The sequence below is a fragment of the Equus asinus genome, chromosome 7 (genome assembly GCF_041296235.1).
Source record: "Equus asinus isolate D_3611 breed Donkey chromosome 7, EquAss-T2T_v2, whole genome shotgun sequence".
Lineage (NCBI taxonomy): Eukaryota > Metazoa > Chordata > Mammalia > Perissodactyla > Equidae > Equus > Equus asinus.
This window is the reverse complement of record NC_091796.1, coordinates 99,289,325-99,317,180: the sequence shown is the minus strand read 5'-3', so window position 1 is coordinate 99,317,180 and position 27,856 is coordinate 99,289,325. Positions and strand designations below refer to the sequence as shown.

At 55.3% G+C, this 27,856-nt stretch overlaps 1 protein-coding gene across 4 annotated transcripts in view; it reads left to right on the top strand.

The window, feature by feature from the left end:
• Positions 1–27,392, top strand: part of PRIMA1 (proline rich membrane anchor 1) — a 62,288-nt gene extending 34,896 nt beyond the window's left edge. For 2 of the 4 annotated variants that reach the window (XM_070514225.1, XM_070514226.1), the window contains exons 4-5: positions 9,719–9,848; positions 13,258–20,260. In XM_070514225.1, the coding sequence (XP_070370326.1) occupies positions 9,719–9,848; positions 13,258–13,480 (353 nt within the window). In that variant the 3' untranslated portion in view covers positions 13,481–20,260. The other 2 variants (XR_011504739.1, XM_070514227.1) reach the window with 2 other exon arrangements.
• The last annotated feature ends 464 nt before the right edge of the window (positions 27,393–27,856 follow it).

The following is a 27,856-nucleotide window of genomic DNA, read 5'->3' as shown; positions in this document are numbered from 1 at the left end:
GGGGTAAGTGGTCTGGCTTGAACTGGACTCAACTTTAGGTTCATAAGCTCAGACCTCACTGGGCCTTCAAGCTCCTCCCCGCCCCACTCGATTCACTCGCCTGCCCTCCTAGAACACCAGTTCACACCTTCTCTGCTTCCCCCCAAACCTCCTCATACTCACTCTCAGCTGCCACCCTTGCTTCTGTCTTCACTGAGACACAGTTGACACAATTCGAAGGAAGCTTCCACCGACTTCCACCCCAGCACCCACCGACGTGCTCTCCGCTCACCTTCCCTGCACATGACTGCTCTCCCCAGCTGTGCAAGGGCCCATCCCCATCCCCTGGGTAACACTCCCACTCCCGTCTTAAAATCCCTCTCTTGCCACCACTTCCCCCCAGCTGTGGCTCCATGTTGCCGCTCACCTTTGCAACAAAACTCCACCCATGAGCTGTGCACGCTTGCTGTTTCCATTTCCTCTCCCCACAATCTCTCTTGACCAGCCCCAACCAGGCTTCCTCTACCAATCCCCAAAACACCTCTGTGGTGGTCCATGGGGACTGCCGTGTCGCTCCATCTGGCGGTCGGTTCTCGGCCTCATGGCAATGGCCCGTCAGTGGACCGCAGTGGACACAGCTGACCTGCTTCTCCTTGACGTCCTTCCCTCACTCGGCCACGGGACTCCACATCGCCTTGGCCCCCGTCCTCCCTGGCCTCTCCTCCCAGCCTCCTTTGCCGCCTCCTCCTCTGCTCCTTGGCCTCTCCACATGGCGGCGCCCCGGCGCTCAGGCCTTGCCCCTCTTCCCTGCTCATCTACGCTTGCTCACTTGATGATCTCATCCTGTCTCAGGGCTGGGTGCTGACAACTCCCAAGTTCGTGCCTCCAGCCGAGCCCTTGCTTCTGAGCTCAGAGTCTAGATCCAGCGGCTTGCGCACCATCTCCCTCGGTGTGTGATGGGAATTCCAGACTTGACTCCCGACCTCCACACCCAGCAAGCCCACCCTGCCCCAGTCTCCCCCATCACTTGATGGCAGCTCCATCCTTCTACTTGCTCAGCCCCAAATCCTCAGTCATCCTTAGCTCTGCTCTGTCTCTCACATTCCGAGCCATCCTGAGCTCTCCCTTCCAAATGTATCCAGACTCCACCTCTTCTCACCACCTCCACTGCTGCCCCGACGTGAGCCACCCGCCATCTCTCTCCTGGGCTATTGGCAGCGTCCTCCCAGCTTCCCACCCTCCCCCATCCCACCACACACACACACACACACACACTCACTCACACGGTCTATGCTAAACACAGAGTGATTGAGCCGACGTGTGAGTCAGACCTTACCACCCCTCTCTCCAGACCCTCCAATGGCACCTCATTTCTCAGTGCCAAAGCCCATGTCCTTCTCATGGCCTCCAGGCCCTGAGCCATCTCATCTCCCCTATCCTCCCCTTGCCTGCATCGTACTGGCCACACCGACCTCCTTCCTCTCCTTAGACATGCTGGGCCCCCGCTGACCTCAGGGCCTTTGCGTTGCCTGTTCCCCCAGGTACCTGCTTGATGAATCCCTTGCCACATCCCAGTCTTTGCTCAAATGTCACCCCTTGAGGCTGACCTTGGCCACCCCACTTCACATTGCAATCCACCCACCCTGCACCCCAGCACCCACAGCCCCCATAAGCTGTTCTGTTTGGGGGTAAAGGACACAGCAGTGTCCATGAGGAAAAGGGGCCTGCCTGTTTCTGTGCCTCTTCCTAACAGCAAGGAGACCAATCCAGAAGCTCCTAGCAGACTTTTCCTCCTGTGTCATTGGCCAGAACTGCATGACGTGCCCATCGCTGAAGCAATTAAGGGTAGAGGGACTGGAAGAACCTGGCCTGGCTGAGACCACCGAAAACCCACCTCCTGGGCTGAGCCCGCCTCCCCAAAGCCTGTGGAGGGTGGGGACAAAGGAGAGAGTCAGGGCTCTGTTGGGGAGAAGGGGAGGGATGTGGTGGCGGCCGAGGGGCGCCTGCCTCGAGCTCTCTGATCACATATCTCATTTAATCCTTGCACCAGCCTCACGGAGGAGGTTCTCTTGCTTTCCCCCAATTTACAGTGGAAGCAACTGAGATTAAATCTAAAAAATTAAATGATTTTCCCAGGGTCCCAATCTGGAATTTAACTTCAAGTCCTTCTGATTCAAAGCCAATGCAGACAGCCGCTGGCCTGCCTTGGGGACATTCCCCTGGAAGGTTGGGCCAGGCCACAGTGAGGACCAGGCGCGAACCAGCGCAGGCTTGGAGCCACGCAGGGCGGGGGCGAGAGAAAGGGCAGGTGGAGACGAGGTCAGAGGGCGCAGCCATCGGATTTGGCCACTGGTGGCCTAGCTGTGGAGCAGAGGGAATGCTGACCCCCAGGCTGGGGTCTGAGCCTGGGAGGAGGGCACTGGTCCTGGGGAGGGGTCAGGGTGGGGAGCAGTAGCTCCCCCGTGGATGCTGCACACACGGGGCAGTTACTGAGAGGAGGTCAAGGGCCGAGCAGATGTTTGGGGGCCACTCGCTCAGCAGTGAGGGTAGGGGCCCTGGGCACCTGTCCCTGTGAAGCCCAGCAGGTGCCCAGCCTGGTCAGCCTTTGTGTTCCAGCCCCTCTGGAGCCCCGAGACACTCCTGGTGGCATGGTAAGGTCTGTCTTCTGGCAGAAGCCCTCACCTCAGGCTAGCCAAGGCCTTCCGCGCTTCCAGGGGCCAACCGTTTCTGTCCACAGTGGATGAAAGCCGGGAGTGCTCCTCTGCGCAGCCCACCACAGCATGGCCGACCGGAGCGGGACGGGAGGGAGCTCCTGGGCCGGGCTTGGGAGGCACTGTGAGGCTCCCAGTGAGACTGTGGGTGGGTGGTGGGCAAGAAACAGATGACCCCCAGAGCAGGCCCAGCACAGCACTGCCTCTCTGGCTCAGAGCCCCCTGCCAGCCCCGGGCTAGAGGCCAGGGACCCCATCTAGGCTGCAGTGTCCACAGCCTGCTTCTCTCCTGCAGAGTGGAGAAGGGAGTGCCCCTTGTTTCTGGAAAACGGGAGCACTCCTTCCCCCCAGGAGCTCTGCATCCCGTCATTGGGCCGCCAGGGGCTTCCTGCTGTGAGAACCTCTGGTGGGGGAGGAATTGAGAAGTTCTATGAAACACGGGGTCTTTGGATGCTGTACCCAAAACTCGAGCCAGATTCCCATCAACAGAGAAGGGGTGGAAGGGCCCTTCCCAAGCTGGGATGCAGATGCTCCCTGATTTCATCCGGAGCAACTCTAAGGAGACTTCTTTCCTCTAGAAATGGGGGCTTATTTCAGAGGTTTGCATAAAGCGCCAAGGTCTGATCCCGTATTTGTGGTTATAGTCCAGCCACACACTCTGGGACCTTCAAGGTAGAAAATGAGTGAGTAGTAGCCCCACACCCGAGCTGACCCACGTGGGAGGGCGGACGCCCCTGGCACAGGCCTCCCCGTGGATGCCCTGTGCCCATGAATGGACAGCAGCCAGCTGAGTCGGTCTCTTGTGTTCGGGAGACAATGGGCTCTGTGTCGGGGTGGGGCTTGAGAGGGAGGAGGTGGTGGGCCCTGCCCCCACACTGCTCCTCCTCCTAGACTTTGGGTCTGTGTCAAGCAGTCCAACAGAGGTGGGGCTGGGGACATCAAGGCAGTGATGAAGAAAGGGCCGTCAGCCCACAAAGGGACTTCTGAGAACCCGTGTCCTTCAAGGCACTTTGCAACAGGGCTGAGAGATATGAGGACCGGGCTGTGCTCCCGGGGTGACCTTGGGGAGGCTCCTCCCCCCTCTGAGCCCAGTGTCCTCTGTTGTCTAAGCAGTCTATGAAACAGGTTCCGCCACCGCACAAGTGTTTCAGCAGAGCTCGTGGACCCCTCGCCATCCTTGTGAGCCCGATAAAACCCACGGGTGTTTGAGGTGTGCAGGCTGAGACAGGACAAGAGCAGACATGCTTGTAGATGCTCTTCAGGCCTCTGAAACTCATCGTCTCTTACAGTGTGTGCCCTGAGTTCCACGTGGGTGCACTCTTCCTGACGTGCTGGACAGCTTCCTCAAGACCCTTCGCGCGGGCAGGGGGGAGTGGCACAGCAAGGGACCCACACACCCTAAGGGCCAATGGTGCCCTGAGACTGTCCCTTGGAGCGGGGCTGTGTGACCCCCTTCACCTCTGCTCCCCAGTGCCCGGTGCTGTGCCTGAGACGCAATAATGGGGAGTACCAGGTGGTGTCCTGAAGCCCAGGCTGGCTTCTGACTGCAGTGTCCGCAGCCAAGGCTGAGTATGATTTGAGAAGCGCATTCATGGACATGAGCTCCCTGAAGGAGATGGGTCTCTACGGCTCAGGGGGCCCTCGACAGGCCCGCACTCAGCGGCCCTGCTCCACCTGATGGACTGGGAGCTGGGCAGCGAGGAGGAGGGAGTGAGCGGCTGACTGCGGGCGAGCCCTCCTCTCCTGACCGTAATTAAGGTTGATAAGGTCGCTGCTGGTTCAGCTCCTGGGGGTCAGTCAGGAAACCAGTCAGGCGGCCTGGACGTGAGTCACCAAAGACTGTGAAAGTTAGGAGAGAAGTCTGAAGATGCCCGGGAGGCCCATGCACGCCCATGGTGTCACCAGCAGGGCTGACACTCGGGCTGCGCTCAAGAAATGGGGAGCCACGTGAGCGAGTGGGTGGCTGGCCTCTCCAGGTGGCCACACACAGGGTCCAGAGGCCAAGCCATGGATAAATCCGTACCCTCCATCTCACAATCGATAAGTCATGTTAAAACAAAGAACATGGCCATCACTCCCTTCGTCTAGGAACCATTGAAAGATGTCTCACAAAACTGAGATTGTTTCTGCCCTACTTGCTGTTCCTGACTCGTTCATCCCTCGCTCTGTTCCCTCCTGTCAGTCAAACATCTCCTGTGCACAGCGGCTTTCTTGAGGAGACGCAAGTGGCTGGTTCCCAGGTCATACGTGAACGTGAACACTGTCTCAGGCTCACAGGTTCAAATCCTGCCAGGCCCCTGGCTGTGTGGCCTGTCTCCCCACTTACAAAGGTGGATATAAATGAGCTCGGCATCATCCTGACTAGTCGTGTGTGTTGGAGTCAGTGCTCAGCAAATGATGGCAGCTACTCCTGGTACCCTCAAGAACGTGGCCTCATTTGATAGTCACAAAAACCCCGTGAGGAATACAGGGAAAGACCCTTGTCGCTGAGAGCAGCTGGGGGCTTGCCTGACCCCACACAGTTCCTCCTGGCGCAGGACGGCTGGCGGGTCCGCGGGCCCACAGGAGTTGCCTTGGTCTGCCCTGCCTCCTTGATACCTGTGCAGAGGGGCACATCCAAGGCTCTCCTCCACCAATGACTTCTTTTCCAGATGCTTTTCCACAAGATGTGGGGCATCTGGACCTCTTTCCCATTTCTCATCTAGCACTTGCCACGATGCATAATTATATATTCATTGGATGTGTGCTGTCGGCTTCCTCCACTCTTCTGGAAGTTCCCTGGGGAAGACACCTCATCTGTTCTGTTCACCCCCGGACTCCCCGCTCCATCTCCCCAGCTTACCCAATCGGCGGGCCCTGCTGCCTTCTCCCTTCCCTGACGGCTCCTTGGAAAGTCTCTGCAGGCTGCAAGCTGGGCGGCTGTGGAACTCGCCTCCTTTGTTTCTCAGCTCTCAGGGATCACTGCCTTTTGTTGCCTTGATGTTCACTGTTTTGAAAAACATTGTTTTGTAGATTTGGTATGTTTTTTTGGATGTTGAGGTGGGGCCATGCAAATCAGGCCCCTGTTACTCCATCTTGGCTGGAAGCAGAAGTCCCAAATATAAGCTGTTAACGATGCATTTCTTGACTGCAAAGAGAACAGTTCCTTTGATAAAGCAAAACTGAGTCTGCTAGTTCTACCTGCCTCTCTCTGGTTGCCAGGCTCGTCCCCTCTACAGGCATCAGGAGTGTGTCATGAATGCAGCAGGCAAAGCCTCAGTGAGCCTCAGGAGAGAGGGTGTTGTGACCCCTGAGATGTCATGACAGCTCCCGCCTTTCTGTCGTGTTTGCAGAAGCTTAGCCAGGAGCAAGGGGGAGTGGCAGAGGGGACAGAGCTCCCGCAGCCATCCCCATCTGACCACCAGCCACTCAGAGGCATCGCCCTCCCCCTTGAACCTGAGCACCGACTAGCTTCCTCTCCTCGGCCACAGGACCATCACCTTGCACACTGGCGACCTGTGCATGTCTTTTCTCCTCTTGAAGACTGCTGGCTCCCTGAGCAAGGTGATCAGGGCTTGGCCAGCTCTATAATGATCCATGGGCAACTGGCACCAGACCTGGTGAGGACACGATTTACATCTAATTCATCTTTGTACTCCCAGCCCTTAGCACGGTGCCAGGCACAGAAGGTGCTCAGTAAATGTCGTGGATGAATGAACGAATGAATGAGCACTTTCATGACGCTATCTTCTCGAATACGAACCATCAGTCTGGCCACATGGTAAGCTGTCCTACCACATCTGGAAACAAGTCCTGGCCAGCCCCAGCGGGAAGGGACTTCAGGCAGGGGCAGACCTGGCCTGTAGCCCAAACATCGGAGTCCCAGCCCTGGCTTCTACGAAAGCTGCTTCTTGATCCTGAATTTCAGTATTTATTCTTTTCTGAAATGCCCCCTCCTGGGCTTCCTCCAGCTCCAGCACTCCCTGATCCTGCCTAATGTAAAAAGAAGGAGTAGAGCGAGGATAAATAAGGATGCATTCTTTGAACACCATACTATTTTCTTGGCAAAAGTCAAGATTTATGTCTAGGACTAGGATCACAATGCACACGTGACCTACTAGCACAGGGCTGAATATCAGAGGGCACCCGATGCAGAAGGACCCTCTCAAACCAGTCTCCCTGGCTTCAGTATCAATTGTGTCTGGAAAAAGCAAGCAAGAAGGAAGTCCCACCTCATTAACAGAGAGCGTGAAGAAAAGAGCTCCAGAAGAGGCACTCTGAAATTTAGGGTCAAATTCCAAGTAAGCTTTAGAATCAACCCCCCTGTTCTAAGTTGATGGAATTTCTCAACAGCGGCCCTGGTGGCATTTTTCGAGGCACAGTTCTACCTGGTTGGATATCCAGGTCTTTGTCGTTGTTAACGTCCGTAGCTGCTGGGCTCACTCATCATGGCAACCAAAAGCAGCCCCCCTGTATTTCCGAGTGCCCGCTGGAGGGGTGCTGCCCTGGCTGAGACCACACGCTGGGAGATGGATGCCCCGGCCACAGGAGTGGTGGGTAACCTGTGGGCCATTGGTGGGGAAGTGTGAGGGTGCCCATGGGCTGCAGGCATGGCCCTGGGGTCTTGCCCAGAGGTGTTACAACCTGAAGCAGAATTGACAGAAACTGAAGTTGCTTCTTTTGCAGTGAAAACGAGAAGGAGGCAAACCCTTTGGGGTTGGGGCCCCATGTGTCTAGTTGCATTTCTGACTCTCTAGCGTGACTGCTGCTGCGGGGATAACTGGGCCTGGATCTGCACCGAGTCACCCCGGCAAGGCTCAGCCAAGCCAGGGACACCCCAAAATGAGGACCTCGGGGGGCAAGGATTTTGTGTTTGATGTTTCACCAAGAAAAGCACCGAAGAAGTTTGTCATGGGGAGAATGAGAAGCCTTTTGGATTGCCTTTCCTTTATTTTATGATTTATTCCTATTTTGAATTCTATATATCTTTTCAGTGTTGGGGTTTCTAAAGGCCACAATTGGAGAACAATTCAGTAACCACTCCCTTCTTTCTGTCTTTCCTTGTTCCAAACGGAGTGTACAAGGTGCAAACACTTGGGAAACACAGCATGGCAGTTACTATAAAGTTAACCATACACACACCATAGGACCCAGCGATCCCTCTCCTAGATGTTTATCCCAGAGAAATATGAAAACGTGTCTATATCAAGAAAACACGTCTATGCCACGTATGCGAATGTTTATAGCAGCTTTATTCACAAGTCAAAGCCTGGGAAGAGCCTAGGTGTCCATCAACAGGTGAACGGATGAACAAATTGTGGTACATTCATAGAAGGGAATATTACTCAGAAATAAAAAGCCAGGAACCACTGAAGTATGCAACAATGTGGATGAATCTCAAAAACACTTTGCTAAGGGGGGCCGGCCCGGTGGCCCAGTGGTTAAAGTTCTTCATGCTCTGCTTCGGCGGCCCAGGGTTCACAGGTTCGGATCCCAGGTGTGGACGTACTCCACTCATCAGCCATGCTCTGAAGGCATCCCACATACAAAGTGGAGGACAATTGGCACAGATGTTAGCTCAGACCTAATCTTCCTCAAGCAAAAAAAAAAAAAAGAAGAAGAGGGTTGGCAACGGATGTTAGCTCAGGGCGAATCTTCCTCACACACACACACACACAAAACCACTTTGCTAAATAAAGGAAGCAAAAAAAAAAAAATACACAGCATGATTCCATTTATATGAATTTCAAGAACAAGCAAATCTAATCTTTGATTTTAGAAAGCACAATAGTGGTTGCCTCCAGGGTGGGGACTGACTGGAAGCAGGCAGGGAAACTTTCTGGGGGGATGGAAATAGTCTGTGTCATGGTAGAGATGTGGCTTACACTGGTGTACACATTTGTCAAAGCTGATCAGACGGTACACTTAAGATGGGTGCATTTCACTATATGTAAATTACACCTTGATGATTATCACAACAACAACGATGATAATGAAGCATCCATGGTGGCCTTTGGGAAATCATCCATTTATTCCCCACAGACTGTTGCACCTCTGAAGATGCCTATTAAGTGGACACAGAGTCTGGGGCACAGTTTCGATTCTTTTGCGCATATTCACATGTGTTGAAGACCCGCCCAATGCCGGTAGTGTCTGTCTGTCCGTCCCTCCCCCCCTCCATCTCCACCTCTCTCTCTTTCCCTCCCTCTTCCTCTCCCTTCTTCCCTCTCTCTTTCCCACCCTCCCTCCCTCTCTCTGCTTTTCCTTTTGGAATTCCGGGCACTTCTCTCCAGTTGTGTCCGGGTCTTCCCAGAGCCCCCAGGATGAGGCTGCGCAATGTCTCCGCTTTTCCCAGGGAAGAATGAACTGGCTTTGTTTTGAGTCCACACCTGTGCTCCGGGTCCTCCCCACACAGCCCGTGCCAAGGGGGAGGACAGGTTCACCCCAAGGACCGCATGGACTAACAACAAGGGGGTCCTGTAGCACCCAATATCAGATGCTTTGTCAATGACAGACCTTTCCAAATTTTGGCCACCCTGTGCAAACTGAGACGGCTGCAGGTACCCACCATGGGCCAAATCCAAGAAGGGAGAGAGCTTGCCCCTCGCAAGAAATTAGCTTAAGAGCTGACACTGATGGGCCTCCCTTTCTCTCCTTCCACCCCCGGTGTGCCCTGTGAGCCTTGCTCCCCACCCCCACCTTCAGAGGAAGCAGATTTAATGCCTCAACTGAGAGAAGGAGATGTTCTGTTATTTTTCATGGGAAATTAAACCTGACCCTGCTGTCGGTTAGCTCATGCCAAGGGAGGATGGATGGCCTCTGGGCGCGGCGCTTAACCCCTGCTCGGAGCATGCCGCCTGGCTGGGGGCCAGCCATGATGTCACCTGCCGCCAGGGTGGGGGTAGGGATGGCAGGACAGGTCAGACAGCCTTCATCTGGGCGATGGATGGCGGTGAGGCCACCCTCAGTGTCACCCACGATGGTCCACCTCTGACACCAGCCGGGATCCGCCCATGCAGGGGAGACTCAGGCTGCTCCCGTCTCTTTCAGCTCCCAACTCTACCTCGTGCCCCGCCGAGGAAAGCTGGTGGTCAGGGCTGCTGATCATCATTGCGGTATGCTGCGCCTCCCTGGTGTTTCTCACTGTGCTTGCCATCATTTGCTACAAAGCCATCAAAAGGTGAGTGCCCACCGGCTCTGAGCCCTAAGGGACCCCAGCTGAGCTTGGGGACCCCCCGTCTACTCCCACCAAGTTTTTTTTAACTATAAAATTTGTTAAGCATGTAAGAAGCAGAGAGAATGTACAATGAGCCCTTCTCTACCTTCACCCTGATTCAGCAGCTATCAAGATTTGGCTAATATTTGCTACATCTCTTGGTTTTTTCTCTTATCTGTGTCTTTGCTGAAAGATTTTAAAGGTGATTTCAGACATTAGGGCCCTGCCATTTTTAAGGCGCTCAGTTCAGCAAGCATTTGATGAACACCAATGATATGCCAGGCTTGGTGCAGTATAAGGTGACCCTACCTGTAAGTCACAGGCCCTGCCATCGGGAGCTTGCTGGAGGCCAGGGAGTACGGAAATAATCCCTCCAGGGTGGGTGATGGAGCCACAGGACGGAGGCGCCATGCTGGTTTGGAGTGGGAACTGGGTTTTGGAGTCAGATCTAAATTCAGACTCTAGTTCAAGCTGTGTGACCAGGGGGAAATCACTTTACCTCTCTGGCCCTCGGTTTCCCCATCTCTGTAACATGAGGGAAAAGAATAACAACCTCCTACTGTTGTGAGTGGTGAGAGGCCTTCCGTAAATAGTAGGCACGATATGTACACTCTGCAGGGCCCGGTACACGCACGTGCTCACCAAGTGCTGTACCAGCTTCCGTTCTTTCAATAGTTGGCGATAGAGGAAGAATGATGAAGCGGGGGGAGCGATGCTCTCTTGGGAGAAGAGAGAGGCTGAGATGCCTCAGGGAAGGTTTTCAGTGGCGGTGACGCCCCAGCTGGCTCTGAAGGATGCATAGGTGTGTCCAGTGGGGTCACGAGTGATCCAAACAGCAAACTGTCTCTCCGTGATGCTCACTGTCATTGCTGTAGCTATCATCTCACTCTGCCTCGCAAAAAAGGTTACCAGGCACTGTCCCCTTGTTGAGTTGGGGTCTGCAGCATAGGGTGGCTATTTTCGGGGCCGGAGGAGGTTTCGGCGGGGTCCAGGGCCCTCAGTACGGCAGAGGAGGCCACAGCGTGAATGGCGCCCTCTGCAGCTGCAACACAGCAGCTCTGGCTAGATCCCCTGATTTCCAGTCTTAGACGCCTCCAAAAAATGGCCTTCCTCCTTCACAGGGACAGAGAGAAGGGGAAGACAGACTCAAAAGACCAACAGAAATGTCGCCAAACCCTCAAGGGTCATGGCTTTGTTAATATATTTCTAAGGGCATTTTTACAAATCCCCCAAGGCCCAAAGGTAGAGCATCTACACTAAGAGCAGTCGTGAACGCCTAAAATAGTGAACTCTCCCCTTTTAATCGGCTGTTCTATGTGATTTCACTTTAGTAATTCAAAAGCAGAAAGAGTGAAATATCAAGTTAAAAGTGTTAAAGCGTGTGCACAGTCAGCCACGCGGGGTGAAGGGCCCTGGGAGCGTCCTGGTGACTGGCCGGAAGAGGCCACCGGAGGGCAGGGTCCAGGTGCCACAGCTCCCAGCCGACAGCCCCTTCTGCCTTCCACACTGCAAGGCAATTTCCTCCAAAAGTGATAAACAGATAAGTACCCAGGGAATAACCATGGCCCCTCTCGGGGCGCATGGCCTCCCCAACATTCTCTTAATTCCTCTTTGCCACATCTCTTCCCGATCAGCTCCATTTCACAGCTGAGGAAACTGAGGCAGGAGCAGTGGGGTCAGAACCACACGCCGCCCAAGCCCAGCCCTGACCCCAGCTCTGGGTTGGTACTGGGCTGACGACAGACCTCGCTATTCCTGTCTGCCCTTCCTCAGGGGTGCCCAGAAGAGGGTCTCTGGGGGTGTGGTGAGGTGTGTCTGTGCCCCTCTGAGGCCAGAAGGACAGACGGACAGGCCCCAAGGCCCCAAGACTCTGTAACTCAGGGGGAGGCCTGGCCTTGGACACTCCCAGGAGACATGGCCAGTCCCATTCCCAAGTGTTTTAGGGTGCCTACCGTGTGCCTGGCTCTGGGTGTAGACACAGGTAAGACCACAGGGCCGTGGGGGCAATGAGTGAACAACCGTGTTACAAGGCAGGTGGTAGTGAGGCTGCGGGCGGCTGGCTGGCAGCCTGTCGTGGGTGCCCAGAGGAGTCACGTTAAGTCTGATCCGGGTGACCCAGCATTGGAGCTGAGAGCCTGCTGCAAGGGGAGGGGGTCTAAGAAGCCGAGCAGGGGTGGCTCTCCAGACAAAGGCACCTGTGTGAGCAAAGGCTGCAGGGCACCAGGAAGCCTGCAGGACACCGGAGATGAGGCTGGAGGGAGCCATGAGCCTAGCGGAGGAGGCCTTTCTCACCAGGCTGAGCAGCTTGCGTGTGACTCAGGAGACACTGGGAGCTACTGAAGGTTTTTGAGGAAGAGTGTGCAAGGTCCACCTGGGGCGCTGGCAGAGAGTGGGGCCGAGTCCCCTCAACGACCCCCCTCACACTTTCCCCTTTCTCTTAGGGAAAGGCAGCAGCATCTTTTTAATAAGCTCAGACTCTTCCAAAATACACACAGGGTCACTCTTGCCTCCCTCTCTGCCCCAAACCTCTCCTGAAGAAAACCGCTGCCTCTTCAACGGCAGGAGGGCAGGGGACGCACCCCGAGAGCAGACTCACACTAGTATCGCGCTGTCGCAGCCAGCTGGGGATGTCCTGGGGATGTCGCAGTGTCCCCAGCTGTGGCATGCGGGCGTGGTATCAGCGGGGCTGGAGGTCTCCCGGGAAGCCGTGCGGGGGCGTCACCCGCACCTCCCTTCAGAGCAGGCGCAGGGGCCTCCTGTCTGCCCCTTGCCCCTTCCACAGGCTCTGAGCTCTTGCCTCTCGGGTCTGCCCTGGAAAGAAATATCACCCTAGATGGCTCAGTTGATCCCTGCCGGGGGTGTGGGCGGGGCTCCCTCGAGGGGTGTGAGCCGGGCTCTCCACGGGTGTGGTCAGGGCTCCCTCAGGAGTTGGGGGCTGACCCAGGGAGCAAATGGGGCCTGTGAAGGCCTCGCGGTCTCCAGCAGTGGGAGTGGTTAGCACCCCTGGGACGACCGGCTAGAGGAGGAAATAGTGCCCTCGGAACACAGAGAGCTTCCCAGGAGGGCGGCTCAGCAGGAGCTGTGGTTGGAACAGCCAGAGAAGCAGCCCCAAAAGAAGAAGGAAGAGGAAGGAAACGCCCCAACCTCTCTCCGTGCCTTCCGGTCTCCCGAGGGTGCTTCCCATTGGCCAAACCCAAGAAATGGGAGCCCGGGAGATGCAACGAGTGGTAGGCGTCAGCCTCCGGGGACACAGGGTGGATGGGGGTGGTAAATGGAGACCGGGGCGCACTCCCTTTTCTGCCCGAGCGCCATGATCAGCATCCTCCTCTGGTCCAAGACCCAGCCCTCTGCCCTCAAAATCCTCCTAATCCAGAGAGGGCGTCCTGGCACACGAGAACGGATATTCAGTGACAAGAGGGGGCTCTGCTCACCGGCAAGTGGAGGCAGAAACAGAGGCCAGCGCTCCCGGAACCGGCCTGGAAGGAGGCCTGAGGGGGAAGGGAGCCCTCACCCGTTGGCGGAGGGAGAAGGAGGCAGCGGAAGTTACACCCCAGTGTGGAACACCAACGTCGCTCTCTGCTCCCCCCGCCCGCTGACCTCTGCTGGGGGCCGTAAGAGATAGCCTGTGCAAGCCAGCTGTCTGTCTGCATTTCTCTCCAGAGTAAATGGAGGATGTCTTGCTCATGGCCAATTCTCTTTGGTTAATAATTCATCTGAAACATGCCTTTTCTCTCAGGAAACAAAAGCATTTCATGTCCCTGTAAAACCACTAAAAGGAAAATTCAGAGATAAACCGTGCTTTTTTTAAAACTCTCGCCGCCTGGAGTCCTAGGGGAGGATTTCCGAGGGATCTTTGTGAATGGCCACAGCACAGGCTTCTGGAGCCGGATTGCTGGGAGGGTGGTTCTAGAATCAGCTGGGGTAGGAAGGAGGTGAATCTGGAGATGCCAGCTTGGCCTCTGCAGGGACGGGAGGAGGCTGAGGAGCAGGCGCAGAAGGGCCCTCACTGGGCCTTGACCTTGGCGGGAGGTGGGGTCTAATCCCCGCTTCCCATACAGACTCAGTGACTCAGACAAAGTCCCAGCTCTGTGCTGGGTGATACGAGCTCTGGGGGCTCCGAGGTGGGGGATCCCAGAGGAGGGATGCCTCACCCAGACCTGGGCCCCAAGACGTTTCTGGAGGGGCCTGGGCATTAACCAAGCCAAAGGGGCAGGAAGGGGTGTGGCTCACAGTGGAACTAGCACATGCAAGGTCCCCAAGTCCCTGGTCAACTACCCCAAACTCTAGAGGGTCCCCAGCTGTGAGGAGCCCATGCGGTTTACCTTTCGGTGGCCTCATTGCCCTGAGTTTGCTGTGAACAGCTTCTTTATCCACAGCTTCAAGATGGTAAAGCCAGGGGGGCCGGCCGATGGCACAGCGGTTAAGTTCACACATTCCACTTCGGCGGCCCCTGGTTCGCCGGTTCGGATCCCGGGTGCAGACGTGGCACTGCTTGGCAAGCCGGGCTGTGGTAGGCGTCCCACATATAAAGTAGAGGAAGATGGGCAGGGATGTTTCTCAGGGCCAGTCTTGCCCAGCAAAAAGAGGATTGGCAGCAGTTAGCTCAGGGCTAATCTTCCTCAAAAAAAAAAATTAAAAAGATGATAAAGCCCTGGAGTGCTTGGGCGTTCTGTACTCCCATGCTCCCTCTCAGGCCTCCTCCCCACCCCTACACCTGGCATGCACCTGTGATCAGACAGCAAGATACAATGGAGTTGGTAAAAGAACCCAGGACTGGGAGTCAAGATCCCCGGGTTCCAGTTCCACCCAAGCCCGGTGGGTACCACTGCCATTGCTGGGCCTCAGTTTCCCTTCCCTGTGAAATGAGGGTCCTCCATGTCTCTGTGCAGCTCTGAGCCTTTGTTTCCCATCCCAAGTTGGCAGAAGAACCACTGCCGTTGGTCAGCCCGCCGCTCAGACCTGACCGAAATGCTTGCCGGGCGCTGGGCCAGGTGCCAGGGGCTCGGTGGTGGGGCCTTCGGACACAGTCCGTGCCCTCTCTGCACACACCCCCTGGGGAGAGGAGCGGGTGTTCATCACACCGCCCCGTGGAGGACCATGTATTACAGTGGGAGAGGAGTGTCTGAAGGGAAGAGCAAGACTCTGTGAGTGGAGGTGACAAAAGAATTCTTGGTCCAGGGTGGAATATGGACCCCAAACAAGGTGTGATCAGCGCCAGTCATTGGGATAAAGCCCCAAGGCACGGGGTGCCCGCTGCCCGGGTGGGAGGGCCAGGCCTCAGACTCCGGTTGGAAGGAGGGAGCCCCCCGGGCCTGTGCAGCCTCAAGAGTGAGGCCGCCCTCTGTGTGGCTTCTCCGACAGCCACACCCTTCACGCGGCAAGAGCCCTGCGTTGAGGAAAGATGACGCCCACTCCTTCCACGCCCCTCCCTTGAGCGCCCGCACACCCCAGGCGCAGGAGGAGCACCTTGCCTCCTTTAGCCGTCTGAGGCGTGGGTCCTTCTTCTGCCATTGATTTGCCATTTAGCCACTTGACAGCCACTTCCTTCTAATTCACAGGGTATTGGCTGAAAGACCAATAAAAGGCTGCAGAACAGTTTGGCCGATCCTGCAGACCCTTAATTGCAGACAATAAGCAACCGTGCTGCTCCATGAGAGTGAGCTCAGGTGTGCGCATGTGCTTGAGTGCCGGAGCACGTGCATTATTGGGCTCTGGCGCACGTCAGCTTTTCGTGATTGGGCTGCTGCCAGTAGAACGGGCACTTTTGATGGCCCAAGTCTCTTTGATGGTGCCTTAGAAAACCCATTGACTGCCACAGGGCTGCTTGGTAAGTCACTGTTGGTCCACAGACATTTATTGAGCACCTACTGTGTGCCGAGGACTAGACTAGGCATCAGAGATGTAGAGATAACAAGACCGAGTCCCTGCCCTCCTCCATCGGGGGGAGCAGATCGAATATACACACACACCAGCAAATTAGTAAAGGAGGTACTTTAAAAGACTAGAAGCGCTCTGAAGAGGAAAAATAAGCTCCAAGTAATGGAGGAGAGAAAGAGAGGAAGTGGGAGAGGGGTTGCTTCCACCCCAGACTCAGGAGCACTGTGCACGCCTCTCAAGGGGCTTTATGGCTAGAAGGTATGGTTGGGGCTTTGCACATCTGTTACCACCTTTCCAGTTAATTCTTATTGTTATCAAAGTAATACATGCACATAGTTTAAAAAGTCAAATGTGTCACAGCCTATGAAGAGAAACAGCAGCCTCCTGACTGTCCCCGTTTCTCCCCCAAGTCACATTCTTGAGAAGCAACCACTTTTGAGCGCTGGCTGTTTCTTCTGGTATTTCTCTCCATATTCTAAGTGAAGCGGATACACTATTTAAATTTTCTTTCGATCTTAAACATTATCTGTTGACATTGCACTGTGGAGGACACGAGGCTCAGCACCCTAACACCACCCACAGACGTAAGACAGGCTTCCCCTCTTCCCCTCCTCTTCCCACGGGCGTCTCCAGCGTGGGGTTCAGTGCCGCCAGGGTCTACCTCAGTACCACACTGCAATCTTGCTCGCAGCTGAGTCACCTGGTGTACTATGATCTCTCCTTCCTGGAGTTAGCAGTGCCTCCTCTCAATCTGGTCGAACACGGCGGCTGATCCATGCGCCAGCTCTAGGTTGCGCGGAGACTCCGTCCTCCTCCGGGCAGACAGCAGCTCTCTGGACCTGTCGCACAGCCGTTGGGCTACGATCGTCTCTCCAACAGCCTTCCGAGCTGAAGTAGGGTCCTGACAGAGCCCCTCTCTGGGAACTTGCTGCACTCAGCTCTCTCCGTCTCCTCCTCCCACTCCAGCCCTTCATCCTTTTAGCTTGACTGCATCGTGGAATTTTTCCAAGATCTTTCCTGAATCATAAACTCGATAGCAAATGAGTCAGTGAAGTCCGTTTTCTTTTGAGAGTTTGCGTTCTTTGTGGAGCCTTGGGGTGGCCCAGAGGAGGGTTAGTTGCTGGTGAATGTGGCAGGTAGAGAAGACCTGGGTGCCTGGGGCCATGGAATGCCATGAAGGGGTGGACGTGAGGTTGCTGAGTGTCTGAGCCAGAAAAGGCCTCCACTGTCGTGGGAAGAAACTGAGGCCCCGATGGGGAAGAGGAACGCTCGGGTCAGAGATCTGCAGCCCTCCTCTGTGTCCTTTGAGCTTCCTTTGAGGGTTCTGTTCAGGGAGCTCCCTCTAGCCCTGCAAGCACCGAGTCCTGCTGCTCCCCACTCCAGACCCAGCTCTGCCACCCGCTCTCTGACATGGCGTCCGGGCTGGTATGGCTCTTCGTCCCTACCCAGCTGCCACAGTGGTAGCTCTCCCTGAGTTTGCATTTCTGCTTTCTTCTCTAGGTAGGTTCATGTGGGTGTTTACTCATGTGTGCTCGTGCACGTGTGTGAGCGTGTGCACACATGCACATTACAGGGGAGCCGTCATCTTGTCTTACTCATCTCTCTCCCATCAGCGCCCCGGCACAGCATCCAGTGTGTAGTAACCGTTCCATGACTCTCTGTGGTAGGAGTGGAGGCTTGTTTATTTGGGCTTGCCAGATCCTACCTCTTTTTTAAAGATTGGCACCTGAGTTAACATCTGTTGCCAATCTCTTTTTTTAAATTTTTAAAAATTTTTCTTCTCCCCAAAGCCCCCAGTACCTAGTTGTATATTCTAGTTGTAGGTCCTTGTGGCTGTGCTATGTGGGATGCTGCTTCAGCATGGCCTGATGAGCAGTGCCATGTCCGCACCCAGGATCCGAACCAGCGAAACCCTGGGCCAAAGCAGAGCACGCGAACTTAACCACTTGGCCATGGGGCCGGCCCTGGATTCTACCTTTTAAATTGACAAACTCTATTTCGAATTTTGGTAAACTGAGGCGTTTTTTCATCCCTCTGGGTGAGTACAGTAGAATCTGCTTTTAGAATAAATAACACACGCCCAATTTTAAAGGCCTGGCCCCACCCCTTCACCGATTTCCGTTTCCTCGACCCTCTGCCATCTCTTCTCCCTGCCCTCGAAGCCCCGTTCCTTCAGCCTTCTCTCGGTGCACAAGCTCAAGTACATGCACACTGACTCAGAGGCCCCCCTCCATGCTCGCAGTGGCCCGGCCCCCCTCCCACCTGTGCACAACACGTGCTTGGGCGGTGACTGCCTCAGAGGAGCCCCGCCACCTGCTGCCTCATCTTCCTCCCCACAGGGCACACCCATCAGCCCGCCCTCTCTCCCCTGTCTCTTCCAGAGTGCAGAGTCAAGGTCAGAGCAGGGGCCGGAGGAAGAGAGGCAGGCTGGCCGCAGGGATTCAGGACAGGGGTGGAACCTCTTCATTGAGCCTCAGCTTGCCACGGGGGAGCGAGAAATTCACCTTGAATGCATCTCCGCTCCCTGGGGTCTGGAGACTGGGGTTATCTCTTGCACCACAATCTCTTGGGCCAAGTTGGGGCCCAATGCATTGACTGAGTGCTTGAGACCCAGCCATTCCCATCTGTCACTTCTCCCTGCTGTCTGAATGCAGACCTATAATGACACCACCGCCCACACGCCCCCAAATCCAGCCTCTCTGCCTGGAAATCAAGACCACCGTGTCTGGCTGTACCAAGAGTCAAGTCAAAGTTAGTACAGTCATAGGCCACATAATGACATTTCAGTCATCGATGGCCCACGTATATGGCGGTTGTCCCCTAGGGTAGGTACTGTATAGCCTAGGTGTGGTGAAACCATCTAGGTTTGTGTAAGTACACACTGTGATGTTCCCACAACTGGGAAATCGTGGAAGGACTCATTTCTCAGAACGCGTTCCCGCTGTTAAGTGACTCGTGAGTGTGTGCTCTGAGGAGGGAGCGCTTGAGCATCAATACGTGGCCTTGGCCGCCCGGAGACCATCTCACTTCCTTCGGGACCCTGGCTGGGTTCAGGGAGCTGGTTCTTGTGCTTCGTTGCAAACCAAGTCTCAATCCTCTAACTCCTGGGCCAGCGCCCTCTCCCCTGGACCACACTGCCATCCTCTAGGCTGGCTATGGTTTGGTTTCCCCCCGTTGATGAGATCAGCATGCAGGTTTGTTTTGAGTCCCAGATGCCACAGCGTCTCATTATCATCATCACCACAATCCTCCCTCCAAGAAGAGATTGGACCCAGAAGGGCCTGGGGCGTAGGGGGTCCCGACCTGCCTTGGGCTTGAGATACTCGTGTGGGCTTATTTGTTCTCCCAAGGGACCCGCCCGCTGTGGTGGGGGATGACATCCCGTCCTGGCGGTCAGAGGCAGGCAGCATCCTCAGCACAGGGGGTCCGTGGAGCCCAGGCCACACGCACCGCAGGCCAGTCACTGACAGAAAGGCGGGCAGATTGAGAGTGTGCTCAGTGCCGGCGGATGGGAGACCCAAACAGGGGCCTGCTTCGTGGGGCCTTTTTCTTTGGTTACCAAGAAGCTCCATCCTTCTCTGATCTCATCTCTCCAGACACGCTAGGTCAAGGTCATGGGGCAGGGCAAGGGGATAGAAAGGAATCCCCGACTTAAGGAGTGCTCAGATGGCTCTCAGAATAAGATGCAGACGACTTCCCCTGCCAGTGGGTCCCAGGGGAGAACACAGCCTGTGAGACTCGCAGGCGCCGACCTTCAACGTGCTCAGCAGAGGAGGCTGAACAAGTAAGCCCTGGGGAGACGGTCAAAACAGTTGGCTCCATTGGCCTGTGAGGATGTCCATCAGCCACACACCCGACTCGCCTCCACGTGGGTGATGGAGCGAGAGGTGTGCAGGGCTGGAAACGGGGCTGCTGCTTTCACGGTCAGTGACCCTCGGTGGCTCAGAAAGGCTTTTTTGGCTTCTTGACCCAGGTTTGGAGAAGTCTGCAGTCTACAGAGGCATCCCATTGTGGAGCTGTGTGTGTGTATGGACGTGTGTGTGTGTGTGTGCATATATATGCGTGTGTGTATGTGTTTGTATGTGTGTGGTGTGTGTGTCTGTGTCGAGGGTGGGCATCAGGGAGCATGAGACAAGCAGCGAGCTGGGCAGTGCTCCCTTCTCAGGATCCTCTGAGCCGCTCTTTGCCTCCAGCCTCCCCAGCAGAGCAGCAGGCTGAGGATAGGACCTGACTCATCGCTGTCAGCGGGGCCCAAGAGGGTCACCTGGGTCCTGGCCCTCCCTGCCCAGGCCGGACATGCCAGTGGAGGCAGCTTCTGCAGAGGCCCGTGACTGCTGGCGTGTGCGGCCGGGGCTGTCAGCTCAGCACTCCGAGCAGAGAGTGTGGAGCGCCTGCTGCCTGCCGGGCCCGGGGCAGGGGAAGAGCTCTCAAGGTGGGAGAACCCGCACTCTGACTGGCAGGAATCCTGGACACGGCCAAGGAAAAGCTCACTTCCCTTTCTCTTGGTTGTAGGAACCATGCCGTGTAAGGAGCCGTTTGTGGCCATCTCTCCCTGCACCAGGGCAGAAATGCCTTTCTTTGGTTTAGCAAGACCAGCCTTGGCTGGCTCACAGTACAGTGATGCCAGGCTGGGTCCTGGCAAGCCTCTAGCATTTCCGGAGCCCCGTGGGGTATACATTAGGTAGGATGTCTGTGCAGACTGGTGAATGCTGGCTACTGCTGGCAACAGGAGCCGCTCCCAGCTGACACCTTTCCAACAGCAGTACTGAGAGCTAACGAACATTTATGGAGCGCTTACTGTATGCCAGATGCTCGTCTAAGTGCTTAACAGGCATTAACATATTTAATCCTCCCAACAAGCCATCGTTGAACCCATTTTAAAGACCAGGAAACTGAGGCATGGAGAGGTTAAGTGGCTCGCCCAAGGTCACACAGCTAGAAAGTAGTGGAGCCGGAGTTTACTGAGCTATGACGTCTGCCTCTCAGCTCTTCCATAGAGTCACCCTGAAGCGCTGTGCTTAGTGAAAGGACAGAGTGGGAGGGGCAAGGTAGAGCCGTCTTCTGCTGCAGGTAAAACCCCAGCTTCCCCTGGGCTCCAGAGAATCCCGGAAAGGCTTCGGGAGTGAGTTGGGGCAGCAGCCCAGGGAGCAAAGTGGTTAGGGACTCAGCTCCAGTGGTGGAGGAGGGGAGCCGGCCAAGTGCACTTCTCAGGAGGGCCCTGGGGACAGCCACCCCCTTTCCTCACCACGCTCAAGCTTGGAATGCTCCTGTGTGGGGGCTGCACCAGCCAAAGTTGCCTTCTGGGCTGGGTGGAGCCCCTGCCCAGACCCCCTTCGTCCTTTCCTGCCTGGGAGCTGGCTGGGCATTGAGGAGGCCCTGGGGCTGTCTCCTGCCCTGTGCCCACTGTCCCTGCAGCCAGGCTTGCTTCCTGCCAGGCCCTCTGAGACACCGTTTCCTCTAGGGCCCTGAGAATTCAAAGGGGTCTCCCAGCCAGCAGCCTGGCCTTAGAAATCTCTCCTTCTGGGAGAAAGAATCCTGCTGACTTCCTGCCCTCCCCCCGCAAAGGACGGGAGTTCTGTGCCCTCCAGGCTTTGCCCCTTTCCATGGGAACTGCAGACCCCCAGCATCATCTCTTCATTGTCCACTGTCGTAGGTCCTTAAGCCTCATGACCTCTGACCTGGACCTGTTGCAGGTGATTTTTCTGACCTAGCCCAAGATTAGGGAGAAAAGCAGTGTGCATTTGGGCCCAGAGATTTTTGCCTGTTAATATTTTCTGCAGTCCTGATTCTGATGTACTGTATACTGATGATAAATTTAGGAATCTCACTGAAGTCCATCCGTGGCCTCCTGGTGGGGAGAACACAGGGTCTCTCATTGTAAAAAAATGCACCCTCTGGAGCAGGCCCCGTGGCCTAGTGGTTAAGTTCAGTGCACTCCAGTTCAGTGGCCTGGCTTCAGTTCCCAGGTATGGACCTACACCACTCATCTGCAGCCATGCTGTGGCAGTGACCCACATACAAAATAGAGGAAGACTGGCACAGATGTTAGCTCAGGGTGAATCTTCCTCAAGCAAAGAGAAGATTGGCAACAGATGTTAGCTCAGGGCAAGTGTTCCTCAGGAAAAAAAAAAGAAAAGGCACTCCCCACCCCACCCCAATTTTCCAGGCCATGCAAATTCACTGAGTTGGAAATCAAGCCCACCCAGCAAAGTCAGTGGTGTGGGTGAGACGCAAGGAGGGACAAAGCAGAAAGAGGGAGAAAATGCCCAGGGGCAGAGGTTGGCTCCAAGTCTGTCATTTCCTCAAGCCTGTCACAAACGAGGCAACTCATCTGAGCCCTACAAACCTGGGGATTCCAGAAAGTCTGTGAGCATCTACATAAATGGGGGTCTCAGACCCCAGAACATGGGATGTGCTGGATTAAAGCAAAATGAGACAGGCTTCTTGGAGAACTTGAGAACTTTTGGGAATCTCCGAGAGGGAGGTGAGGGAGGCCTTCCCCGAGCTGATTGGGCCACGGAGCCCATTGTGGGGGGAACGCCTGCTGGGAATGCTGATTTAATAGAAAGATGTCTGGGCCAAGACATGGTAGGACCACCACAAACCAGCTGGAGGTCCTTGGGCAAGTCACAGCTCTCCCTGAGCCTCAGTTTCCCCAACTCCAGGCCTAGCTTCTTCAGGGGACCATTATGAGAGGGGACAAGAAAATTTGTGGCTGAGAGTGCTTTGCAGAAAGCATGCTATGCCATGAGAGGAAGTGTTGGTTTGCATCTCACATTTCTAGAAGCCGCGGTGGCTGGGTGTGACACCCAGAGTGAGGGCATCCGGGATTCGTCGTGGGTTTTGCGAGCTCCTGCTGTGAGAGCAAAGGGGACAGTTAACAGATTTGGTCTTGGGGTGTCATCTCGGAGCAGGCCTGACAATCTCACCCCGTGAAACTCCTGATAACCACCTCGCAGACCCTCGCTCCCCAAAACTAATTCCTGCCGGGCTTTCTCCCGTGGGCATCACACTAGTAACCAAGTACCAGCACTTCTCATACTGGGTTTTGCTGAGGCTCCAGGGACCTGTGAGAAGGCAGAAGCAATTGATCACTGGGCTTTCAATGACAACCATAACCATTCAGTTTAGACAACACACAAGAAAGGCCAGTTCAGGCTCAGCCCCAGCGGTACTGGGGACACAGGAGGTGTCTGACTTACAGCCCATGGGCCTCAGATCCGTCAAGAGACAGGAGCATGTGGGATGGGATAGAGCCACAGAGCATGTTTGGCCTGGATCAGGAGGCTATAGCCACAGCCTAGGGTGGGGGGCCGGAGCCCTCCTGAACCGCTAAGGAGAGGAGGGGGCTTCGTGCCAGGCCAGAAAGTCGTGCTGCAAGTTCAGAACCTCAGTGAGCGAGCACCAGCCTTCTCAAAGCTTCCCTCCCCGCCTTCCCGACCCTGTGTGCATGGGGGGATGTCTCTCGGCGTTAACTGGCCTCTGGAATGAGCTTCAAATGGCTCGACAGGAAGTGTTTGAGAACCACTAGTGTGCACAAATTTACCACCATCATCACCACCACAATTACCACCATTGTTACCACCACCAACTGCATCACCACCACTAGTATCATTACCACTATGACCACCATCAACTCCATCATGACCACCACCATCACCATCTCCACCATCATCATCACCACCACCACCATTGCCTCCACCACCGTTATCATTGCCACCATCATCAACACAACCATCACCACCATTATTACCATCAATATCATCACCATCACCAACTCCACAGTAACCACCTCCACCATCATCACCACTACCATTACCACCTCCAACACCACTACCTCCACCCCCATTACTATTACCACTACCTCAACCTGCCATCACTACCACCACCCTCATCACCATCACCGTTATCACCTCTACCGCCATCACTACCACCACCATCACCACCATCACCGTTATCACCTCTACCACCATCACTACCACCACCGTTAACACCAGCATCACCATCACCACCGTCCACTTCATCACATTTTCCCCTTGCCTTTGAGCACACAGAGGCAAGACTGCAAAATCCAACCACTAGTACCTCTTCTCTTTAGTGACTTGCACCCCTAAATATTCATCTTCATGTCTGTTTGCTCATGATCAAAGGGATCAATCAAAGCCTGACCAGGCGTCATATGAGGCTGACCAGACGTTCTGGTTTGTCCAGAACTGCCCCAATTCAGGCCTGTTCTTCCTGCTTTGTTATTAATAGCTCCCCTCTTTCACTCTCAACTGTGTCCTGGTTTTCATGACACATTATATGGTCACCCTAGTTAAGACTACAGTGAGCTTCTCATTGACCCCAAGGACCAGCAGCCCAAGGATGCTAACCCAGAACAGAGCCTGGTAGGCTAACTGGAAAGTCATGATAACTCCTGCCAGTCACTGATAACTAATGGATGTCCCTGCCTCCCCTTCCCTTTCCTTCCCGGCCTCTCCACCCCCTCCCAGGAAACCACTAAGAAAAGAGGAGAACGGCACCAGTGTTGCTGAGTATCCCATGACCTCCTCGCAGAGCAAAGGAGTGGACGTGAACAGCGCTGTGGTGTGAGCCGGCAGGCCCCAGACCCGCTGGCCAGAGGGGCACCTTGGCGGCACTAGTGGACACGGGAAAGCAGGTGGACACGAGCTGAAACTGGGCTTGTCCAGGACTTCATTGCCTTGCAGGCCTTGAGCCTCCCAAGGGAGAAACCATCCTCTTCCCAGCGTTGCCCCAGTCAGCCCGCGGGCATGGGCAGTGCAGACACCAGGCTGAGCCACCTGCATGCAGCCCCCGGCGCAGCGCCCCTGCCCGAGGCGCTCCACGTCTCTTCCTTGTCTCGTGTTTGATCTGCTGTCTCCCAGCTGCTGTCTACAGCCCGCACTCTGACAAAGGCGGGGAGTCTGTCTGTCTGCTTGGGTGGGGAGGCACCCCCTCTAGCCAAAGGAAAGGCGATCCAGGGGCCACTCCGCCAGAAAACCCCTCCTCCTCCCCAGAAAGCCCACCTGCCTCTCTGTTGACCATGCCGTTCCCAACAGAAGCCATCGGCACAGCCATGAGATGTCCCCTTTCAAAGGTGCTTCCACACATCCGTACATTGTCCCATCTGCGATTGTCTTCAGTCTTCAGGGCCCGCCTTCTCCCTCCTGTCTCCACCAACACCCTGGGCCCCTGGCTCCTTACTCCTGACTTCCTGCCACGGAGGGCTATGGGCCCAGCCTGCAAAGTACCCCCTGAATGAACAGACAAAGGGGCTCGTTTACACTCTGGAGTAGTGTCTGGCTTTCCAGGGGCAAAATGACTCACTGAACCCCAGGCCAGGGGCCCAGGAAGGACAGAGGCCACCACGCCTCTTCTCAGACTCATTCCCACACCTGACCCTTGTAGGAACTAATGCAGCCATGTGAGCCAGGCCCTGCCTCCTCTGACAGAGGCCACCACTTGTGCCAAACCCACTGTGGGCGCTCTGGGTTGGGCCGACCCGGCCTGGCGCAGGGTCTCCCTGACACTCCCCTGAGACCCTGACCAGGTACTCGGCCCTTCTGCTGAGAGCCAGGCCTCCCCTCACCAGAAAGAGGTGGTATTCTTCCAGTGGCTCCCTTTGAATGTCCCTTTCTGAGGTCTTATGTTCTAAAATGGTAAAGGGAAGGGAAAAGGGTAGGAGGAGGGGACCCTCCAGGCCTGGTGACCCAGGTCTGCCAGCCAGTATCCCAGGTGGCCGCCTGCCCTGTGGGCACATCACTCGGCCCGTGGAGACAGCGGCCGTGTGCTTTTGTATCCCCTAGTGGACCGGAAGAACACTCCTGACCCCATGGTTCCCTCACCACCCACGCACTTGCTCAGAAGGAACCGGGCGCATGTACTGGTTCCACCCTGGCTGTGTAGGAACTTAGCTAGGAGGCCCCCGTCTGCCTCCCAAACCACCGGGGTAGTTCTCTGGAGGGTGAGACTGACAGACTGAAAACCAGTCCCCATTCGGGCTGAACTGAGACATCCGTTGTCGCAGAGCCCTTGTGCCCATGGAGCTCTGTACGTCCCGCTGTCTTTCGGAGAGCAGAGGGGAGACGGTGAGTTTGCTGTGACTGTAACCCGGCTCCTGCCCCCAGGTCAGCGGGTACAGGCTGAGGACAGGCCCAGGGCACACCCTCCCAGAAAGGATCTTTTCTTTTCAGTTTTCCTTCCTTGGGAGCACTTGGTTTTGGTTTGGATTTGGGTTTTGCTTTCGCTGTGCACCTTAGCAGGGCACGGTGCCGCCAGTGGCCTTCAGCATTGCCCCAACCTGGTAAGCAGTTTACGGGACTCTTGGTTGGTGCCCTCCACTTCCCGACAGGTGGGTGGGTGACAAACAGGCTGGAGGGTGTGGGTCCACAGCAGGCCAGACCCCACCCCCGTGTACTTTGCCCCTCCGCCTGCAGTCTGCTGAGTCCCCTGCCTGTTCCCTGAGTAGACACCCGGGCAGGTCCCTGGCCCTAAGCACATGCCACCTGGGGCTCAGAAGTGAGGGGAGGCCACCTTCGGCCGGAGGGGCATCCTGGCTAAGTGTCATGGAGTGCTGAGCAGCCAGCCTGGAGGGACATCGAGGAAGACAGGGCGTAGCCCAGCTTTGCACAAACGCACCAGTCCTACCTTCCCCAACCTTGGCTTAAACCTAGAAGGCTCAGATTTTGCAATTAGCCTAGTCCTCCAGCCCCAGGCGAGGCCCCCTTCCCTGGGGACACGGCCAGGACTCAGTGAAAAGTTAATCTTTGTGCATAAATTCCTCTAAGTTGGGTTAAAATCTTCTTCCCCCAGTTAGTGAAAACTGAGAGAAGAGCCCAGTTTTTAAACAAAGAATTCACTTGAGAACAACTACCCTAACCCAGAACCGGGCATTCGGAAGACAGCTCTCATGGGTCCAGCAGGAGAGCCCCAGCGGATTTGTAGCGTAAGCGACAGAAGCGTCCCTGAAACCACACTGGCCCGATATTTGAGCTTAGAACTTCTGTTGAAGGAATGTACTCGCAGCCTCTGAACACAGACCAATCCTCAGAGGAGTCCGGACTCGAGGTGGAGAACAAAATGCACATCCCCTCTCTGTGTTTCCTCAAATAGATCATTTTCACCCATCTCCTAATTGATCCCAACTTTAGGATGGCATCTAGGATCTCCCAGAGCTTTCAGATGTTCCTTAGAAGCTTCTAAAGCAAGTTTTGGAAGAAAGACTAATAGCTGTAAAAATATAGACATATATTATATATAGTTATATATATTTAAAGAGATATCTATATATATATATATATAATTACTGTACTCTCTGAATCTGTACAAAGTATGATTTAACCAGCCCAGGCAGTATGAGATGCCCAGTGCATGAGTGTGAATATCCCGAGATCTGCCTTCCTGACGCTGTGCCGAGCGTACATGGGAAGATGGCTCCTGTTCCTAGGAGTTCTGTCTCAACAGACAAATATACAAGTCGGGCCATCTTGTCGACGACGAGCCACTGATGTCAGTTTTGTGCGGAGACTTTGCACCCGAAGCAGGACCAGCGGCGTTGGGGGTGGGCCGTCTGCTACTCACGAGGAAGAAAGCACCACACCTTTTTTATTTTCAATAAAAATGTACTTATAAAGATGGCTGTCTGTTGTCGCTTGGGGTGGGGGCTTGGCCCTGGGCGGGGGCGGGAAGGAGAGAGCAGGCTGGGTGTGGGGTGGGTCCTTCCTCAAACCTCCTGTAAACCCAAGGCTGGGTGTGGAACTTCACTTGCCTTATTTCTGAATGGTTTTATCGTAATACCCCAAGGCCGGCATTTATGGGGAGTCCAAGTACCAGTCCTGTCCCTGGTCCCCCACCCTCACCTCGATCTTATCTCAGTTGAGAATAGGGTCACCAACCATCCCAATTGCCTGGGACTGGGAGGTTTTCCTAAAAAGTGGGACCGGAAAAGTGCCAGGCAAACAGGAGAAGCCAGTCACCCTAGTTTGACAACTGCTCCTAGGAATCATGGGGGCCAAGAATCAGCAGTCCACGCTGGAGGGGACACAGGTTAAGCCTGTGGCCAGTGTCGGGCCTCCTACGGTGTCCATCTCCGT